This window comes from Blennius ocellaris (assembly GCF_963422515.1).
Source record: "Blennius ocellaris genome assembly, chromosome: 20".
Taxonomy (NCBI): Eukaryota; Metazoa; Chordata; class Actinopteri; order Blenniiformes; family Blenniidae; genus Blennius; species Blennius ocellaris.
Window position 1 is genome coordinate 15,711,478 of NC_137669.1, and position 8,154 is coordinate 15,719,631.

Here is an 8,154-nt window from a genome sequence, read left to right on the forward strand (position 1 = left end):
TGCAGACTGGCATTCGGCCTTCTCGTATGACACAGCAGGGAAACCCCTCACTCTGGTATTTAAAAAAAAAACTACTCCAAACATGTGTGCCTGCTTTGAAACCAGGACATACTATATGTATGTATATATATATATGAGTTTTTGAATTTTTCTGTTTAAAGGACATCAGTGATTTGCAGGAGTCTTCTCACTAGTTCTCCTTTGTTTTGCACGTGATTTTAATCACCCGTTATCAGGATACGTTTGTTTGACAAAAGGGAAGCATACGGAGTGGTCTGATAAACTATATTTATAGTCAGCTTTTTTCAGGCAGTCAGTTTCCCTTTCGGGGGAATATTTCAGCACTTGAACCCAATTCCCATCCTGTTTGTTTGGCAGAGATAGTTAAAACATTCTGTCTTGATCGGTGCCTCAATCCTGATATTGTCTGCATTCAACTTTTGCTTATAGCAAGTTGTTTTTCCAAGCTCATATATAAGCTTATTGTTCGTCTCGCCACAGTCACAGCATGTGTATCTGCTCACACACAGAATAGGCAATGAAATGTCATCCTGAATGGGTTGGTAACAGAGACTGAAAATAACTCGCAGGCTCACAGCTCTGCAGGCGGGTGACCCTCACACACACACTGGTTTCTATGGGAAGGTAGCAAGCAAACATATTTAGGTGCTGTGCAATTAAAATATAAGGGAGGCATTGGTTTAAATACTGCACAGGATGGCTGATCTCAATGAAAGAATAACTACAGCAGAGTTTTAAGGTCAGGGTAAAGACCCTGCTGGCTGCTATGTGTCCTTCTGTATTTGTCCTCAGTGAAGCATCAGTTATTGAATGTACTCACTAGACTGAGAGTTGGTGTGAGGCATTCAGAGTGAGCAGGCTAACAAGGAGCCATTTAACCCAGTGACAGTCTGAGCCTGCTAATGCAGCGTGTGATAAAATTCACATTTGGTCACTGCTCCTGGGCAAGTTTCACTGCTTCCACACTCATGGACGTGGATTAAAATGCGAAAAGTGAAATCCAATCCCAGATCTCTTCTCCCTAAAGTCAACTCTACTGAACGGGCGACTTACAAGTAGACTCCATAGCATGCAAACAGTGAGCCTCTCTGAGGGACACGAGTAACCGGATATTTCATCTACTCCTCATACCAGACAGGCTGTATGAAAGGAATGTGACCTGAGAGGTCAAAACGTCAAAACATGTCATCCACAGAGTATCGTGTGTATTCATCAAATACCCACAACTTCACACTGAAGATGAACTATAATTGCATTTTAGAGGATGTTGCACATGATGTGTGAATTAAATGTATTCCTATCAACAAACATTAAGTGAAACTGAAAGAAACTCCACAGATTCAGTCAGCTGCTTTCATGAGTAAGGAGATGTGTAGCAGTAAATTGCAAAATATAAGCAGAAAACAAACACTTTCTATGTCAAAACATTAAAACTATGCATATTAAAAGAAAGTGTCTAAGTTGTTTGTGTAACAGCATCATACAGTCAATTAGGACCGTGGATCTCTGCAAGGATGCATACCACAAATTATCCAGGAGGTTATCAGGAGGTTACCATGGCGATGGTTTCCAGAGCCAGGGGCTGAAGCACAGCAGTGAACATTTGCTTTGTGAAGGACAAAAAGGTTGCGGGACAAAGATGGACGTACACCGATAAATGTCCACAGCTGTAAAGACGATTCCTCTCTATAGGTTTATTTCCGATGCTTTGAGCTTGCAGATTTGCCACATGACAAGGGGAACCTTGAAAACACATTTGAAGCTTCATTTCCACTTAAAGGTCGCACTTGGAAGGTCGCTGCAACACCCCTGGGCACTTGAGTTCAAATGGAGCATTGTCACATGTCTTTACATTAATGTGCGACATCAGGCCAAAGGAAATATACTTTGTGGAGCTTCGCAGGAATAATTCAGGAAAAATGTGGACTTATTTTCATTTGTGTGAAAATGTTCTTCTTTGCAGCAACACATAAAGCACTAACCACTTTAACAGAGTGGTCTGTAAGATAAGGCACAACCAAGTGAATATTTATCTAACAAAGAAAGACATGGTGACCAACAGTTTCAGGTGACTATTTACAATATCTTATATACAGCGTAATCAAGCTGAAGCCAACCCCAGTTGACTGCAGGCGAAGGCAATCACACACATACACATGTAGGATAAAAAAAACACATACATTCAGAACAGAATCAAACTATTTCCATGTGAGGCAAGAAACCACTACGCCCCTGTGTGATCCCCAATCACAACATGATTTATATATCAATAAAATTTTTATTTCATCAGTAAATTCCGCTAAATCCTTCTGATTCGTCCTTCAACTTTGCTTTCTCATGTATTTGTCCTCATCATGTACTCGCATAGACACATGTGCTTCAAGTAGGAATGTATTCTTTATTATCTATAAAGTGCACATCATTGGTCGTGTGTCATTCTCGGTGTCACAACACATTCAGAGCTCAGGGAGTTGACGTGCAGCCATGCTCGCCATTCCCCATGTGTTTAATTGTGACAGAAACAGTAACTGCACCTGAATGTTTGAGTGGTGACAGCATCATCTCTTCTGATCATCCCCAGCGAGTGCAGCCATCTGCAGAAAGAGATTTCCGCATATGTGCGTGAAAAGCTGCTTGTCGTTCGAGTGCCACTGCCTGCAGTCACCACTGGTTTGACCCCGAGCGCCACAGAAGTGACACATCTTTGATCCAGATGAGTGTCAGCCTGGTCTGACGTGCCGTGGGCTTGTAGTGGTGACCGAGCCGCGTGAGGGAATGCACTCTGCCCGAAATGATTTCCTATTAGTGGCTAATAAATCACTGCAAAGAGGAAAAAGATGGAGAGGCAGACTGGTGGATGGGTCATGGCGGGTTGGGTCTGTTGGACACACAGACCAGTGGCAGGGAGCCGTGGTCAAACAGCTTGTAGGGCAAAGAACCTCTGGAGGTCCAAACGTCTGTTTTTGGGTCGTAGCACTCGAAGCAGTCCGAGTCCTCGATGACATCGTGGCCATTGAGGATCCGTCCGCCGGTGACGTAGAGCTTGTTGTTGACGACGGTGGCGCTGTGGTGCATCCTTCGCTCCTTCAGGTTCTCACACTTCACAAACTTGTTGGCTTTAGTGTCATAGGCAATCATGCGTCTGGTGTACCCTGGAATTGAGACAGTCTTTAACCCATCTTAAACATTTCTCTCATCGTACAGTATTGTATAATGTGCTCACCTCCTATGATGTAGATTTTATCTTCAATGACGGCAGCGGGAGCACAAACATTTTTCACCGTTCTTGTCTCAAGCCTGGACCACAGGTTTCGAGAGATGTGATACACCTGTTCCACAACACAAACATCAACTGTTTATCCTTTTCTTGAAACAGTCAATACTATAATTCATCAAATGTCTTGGTGACACCTTAATATTTCTAAAGTCTTGTTTGCAGGTGTTATCCCTCCCACTGGCTGTCAGATGGTGTTTCTACCTGAATCAGCCTGACGGGGTTCTGCATGGCGTCTTCTCCCCCAAAAACATAGATCCTCTGGTCGCTGGCTGCGACGGCTGGGTGAAGCACCGCTGTGGGCATCGGGGCCATGGCCTCCCACTGATTAAACATGCTGTTATACCTCTCCACTGACTGCGAGATCCGCTTGTCTATGCCAATGCCTCCCAGCACAAAGATAAAGTGTAGATAGGACACGCTCTGGTGGGCGTATCGAGGCCCCAACATGGGCTCAGCAGTCCTCCACTGGTTGGTTTTGAGGGAGAGTGTGTACACTGTGGAACTGACTGTGTTGTCACTGGGAGACTTGCAGAGACTGAGTCCACCGAGAACGTACAAGATGCTGTGGATACAAACATATGCAGCTTTGTAAAGACGCAGGGGGAGCTTGGCCAGCCACTGCCATCGATGAGTCCTCTCATCGTACAACAGCGCCTCTCGGGAGGTCTGCTCATTGTTCTTGCGTCCTCCAACCACCACCAGCGTTTCTCTGCAGGTGTAACGTCTTGGCGTGGTCCAAAGAGGCTTCAGCTCTTGGCTGCACTTGGTGCTGACTGTGAGCATGAGTCGGCGAACCGACTCGATGATTTCGGTGCAGAGGGTGGAGGACTGCACCAGGGGGTCATTGGCAATAAACTGGAAGAGATAAGTGGGGTGGATGTAGCGTAGGCGGACCTTCTTGAAGAGGTCATGGATGGCACCCCGCCGTGAGAAAGGGTCGTGGTGGATCCACGCCAGGAGGGTCTCAAACACCTGCTCCTCCTCCGCACAAAGTCGGTCGTCTTCCAAGTAACACATGAGCTCAGGAAGAGAGAGCTCACAGAAGTCCTCGGTTGCGGCAACATCCGAGAAACACCTCACGGCCATCTCCTTGGCCTTCTCCCTCAAACTCTCACAGTGGAGGATCTCCGACAGTCGGATCATGCTCAGACAATTTTCTGGGCTCAGCTGCTCCTGGAGGAACACGGAGCAGGCCTCAAAGAGTCTGCCGTAGTGCAGCATGGACGCCGCCTGCATGAGCGGCAGCACATTCTCCATGTTGATGGTGATGCAGCCCGTGTAAACGTAGTCCACAATGCCAACAAGCACGTTCGAGGTGATCCCCTTCAGATTCACGCGGGCCTGGCTGCTCTCGAGGAAGTTGCTGCAGAACATGGCACGGAAGTATGGACTGCTGGACACCAGGATGTTCCTGTGGCAGGGGATCTCCTGCTCCTCGGTGCAGAGCAGCACATCGGTCAGGATGCGCTCCTGACGCAGGATGTTGAGCTGAATCAGCAGGTGGGAGGGATGCTCAGAGTCCTTGAAGAAGAAAACTTCTCGTGGTTTACTGGCCATTCTGCAAAAGGAGGAAAACATTTTTTTGTATTATTGTAGGTTCTCCGATTTGTATATGGCCAAATAAAGGATTGTAATGACTTCAACAAATGCTATTCAAGGCAAAAGTACAAACTGATGCTTCCTCAAATAGACTTTAAACAATACTGACTGAGAAACAACAACAAAAAGCTTTGACACTGTATGAAGTTTCCTAACATATTTTTTCACGTTCATGCTTTTAAAGTGACAAATATTCAGTCTCATCAAACTGATGACATACATCTGAAAAACAGTCTTTCTATCATTAGTTTATAACAAATGTTTTCATTTACTAGATCCACTGTCAAACTGTTAACACTCACGGAGCAGCTGTCTTTAATTTGAATTACTGACTCACAGATTTCTATTTTCAACCACATGTGAAATTATCTCCATGCATCCATGTACCATTAGGCCACATCTCTGTTATCAAGATGCCTGTCACTGCTATCATTACTAAATCTGTGTCGACAAACCATCTGTGTTTGTCTCTCCATCTCCTCTCTGTCCCTCACCATCTCTGTGGCTATTTTACGTTTTTCCTCGATCAGATTCTTCCTGTTGCCCAGATTAACTAACCTTGCATGGAGGGTTTATGACTCTTCAAAGAACATTTCATTGGGCTATTAGCAACATTGAGTCTTCTAATCATCCCTGTGTCAGCTACTGACTTACTCCCACTTACAGGGAACAGCCTGCCTGTTATATTTAGTCTGCTAATAATTATTGTATATTATTAAATGCCAACGTTTGTGAGTGACATTTCACAAGTGCCAGTTTTACCACAGGCTGTTAACAAGTCCTGCGGGGAGAAACTTGATTCTTCTTTAGCAAAATGCTGACCTCCAAGTATGAAACAATTCCTTTGTGTCAACCAAAGAATTTAGAATTTTAAGTTGCTATTACATGTAAAACGTCTGGAGAGGCTCAAGCAGGTCCTGCAGCCGTTTGGATATTTAATGTATAAAAATGCATTTTATATGAAAAGCTAGTCATTTCCATTTGTAAAAATAAATGAACCAGAACACTGAAAATCACATTTCAGAAAAACAACCTATTTCTTATAATCAGAAGTTAAACACTTGATGTTGAGGATCTAATCATCAGTGATCTTTGAATTAACAGTTTGAATTATTTATTTAATAATAAAACGTCAATAATAAATGTGTCAGAACTAATTTAAGAATTTTAAAAAACAAATAGAAGTAAATATAGAAATGTATCCAAGCGCAGTGCATCAAGCCTGACTCAATTAAACTTGAACTCAAAGAGCAGTTGAAATAGAGACTACTGTGTCTAACTGAAACTTCACAATAACTCCGAATCAAACTGAGAGGTCTTTCTAAATAAACCTGCCAGTCAGTTTATTGGCACATCTTCTCAATCCTTACCTCTGCCCTCAGAGAAGAAACAAAGTCCAGCTTCTCTTGACAGTCTGGCCAGAAAAAGTAGATCTCACACACGAGGGAACGAGAGTAAAATCATTATCCAGGGAGAAAACGGCCAGTCAGTCAGGAAAGGGGCATGACACAGAGAAACGTCAAGGCTTTCCAGTTAGGCGCTGTGGAGATTGCCATGAGGCCACTGTGTACATTCCTGCTGCTAAGAATAGTGTCCCGGGCCACTGTGACTCCAGCTCCTCTCATGTGACAACAGAACTGTTTGGTACCCAGTTGGCAGCTTAACAGCTCCGCCAGAATCCAGAGGAGGCGGCGTTTACATGAGGCATCCTGAAGGGCCCTGACTCAGCCATCGCGCCCACCCAGGCTGCTGTTTAATCAAAGTGTCCCTGAGCGGCTAAACCCTTGTCCATCTCCCTGCGCCGCTGAGCGTGTCTCCCTGCTTCGCTCTTCTGTGTGTGTGTGTGTAACCCAGGATGAAGGTAAATATAGACCAGAGCTGATGGGCCTTCCTGATCAGAAGAAACAGCTGGTTTTCTTCTCCTCCCATGTGTGTTTCAATCATCCAGTTTACAAACAAACACAACTGGGGATGAATGATAATTCTGCTCCAACTCATCTCTGTTAAAAAATCCAAAGATCCTCTTTAGCCTTCACCCTCCACCCTGCTGCGTGTGTATTAAACACTGTATATCGAGAATGGTGCCCTTTAAGATATAGCTTTAACCGCATGCTTTTTTTTTTTTACATTTAGAAGGTAAAATAAATATCACTTGCTTTCTCAGAAAGAGACCTTTTTGATAATATATCCAAAAACTTTCACCTTTCATGCCACCCCAATAGAAACACCAAGGTTTCCAATCATACTTTTTCGTATTGAAATGTTGAAACACAAACATTACATTACAAAAATCTTTATTACTGAAAAATAACAGCCACAAATAGTTTATAAATCGGACAATTAGAAGAACAGTGTACAAGTACTAAATGTACATGAAAGGATACGTTTAACAATTTAGAAAAGAAACTTCCTGAAAAGGCAGCCCGAATCCCATATTGAAACTCAGATTTTCTTGGAAAGAAACCTATTCTGCAATATTTTAAAAAGATCCATCCACCCATCCTGGTTGCTGTAGTGACTCTTTTAGTGGTAATCAATAGTTACAGCTGATAGAAATAGGTGTTTGCATCAGTTGACCCAAACAGCGAATAAAGACTCAAAACACTGATGCTGAGCACATAAACTGAAATGATACACATCCATTTTCTTTCTCTAATGCATTCCCTCAAATGCCATAACATTTTACTTCACCAGCGTGTCTGCAAACCTTCGGGATGTGCTTTAAACCTCCTTACAATTCAAGGATCTGTCATTTCTTTTCTTCACCGGTGGCCTCGTCTGCAGCCGCTCTCTGAATGCCAGGCAGCTCGTGTGGCAGCAAGATGGATCGCTCTCGTGTTTGTTTAGCTGCATATGACAAGGAACTGGAGTTACGTGAAGACAGATTGAATGACATAGCAGCAAGAAGCTGAGCTGTCAGCGGGTAGGGCATCCTGACGTGCGAGCACACACACCTCTGATGGGCTCTGCCATACAGTGAAATCTCACACTGATACCAGTTAGTAAGTGACAGCATCGTGTTTACAGATCACAGTATGGATTCTACACTCCTGAGAGGGGAAAGGTGGAAATCTGATCCGTCATATCCCATCAAAGGGGTCACTGGCTTGCTTGCCCCACAGTAAGAACATCTCAGCCTTGAGGTCTTGGGCTTTTTGTACAAAGGTTTTCATATTCTTATTGTAGCAAGCAGGGCTCTTCACTGGGTACTCTGCCTTATTCTCATTGACCATAAAATGCATTTCAGTTTAACCCAC

General features: G+C 43.9%; 1 protein-coding gene across 1 annotated transcript; it reads right to left on the reverse strand.

The window, feature by feature from the left end:
• Nucleotides 1–2,785: 2,785 nt before the first annotated feature.
• Nucleotides 2,786–4,855, reverse strand: klhl38a (kelch-like family member 38a; the record flags this gene model as incomplete). Its single annotated transcript, XM_080515534.1, has 3 exons — nucleotides 2,786–3,173; nucleotides 3,245–3,350; nucleotides 3,500–4,855. The coding sequence occupies 3 exons, from the start codon at nucleotides 4,853–4,855 to the stop codon at nucleotides 2,884–2,886; spliced, it is 1,752 nt and encodes a 583-aa protein (XP_080371660.1). The 3' UTR covers nucleotides 2,786–2,883.
• Nucleotides 4,856–8,154: the final 3,299 nt, after the last annotated feature.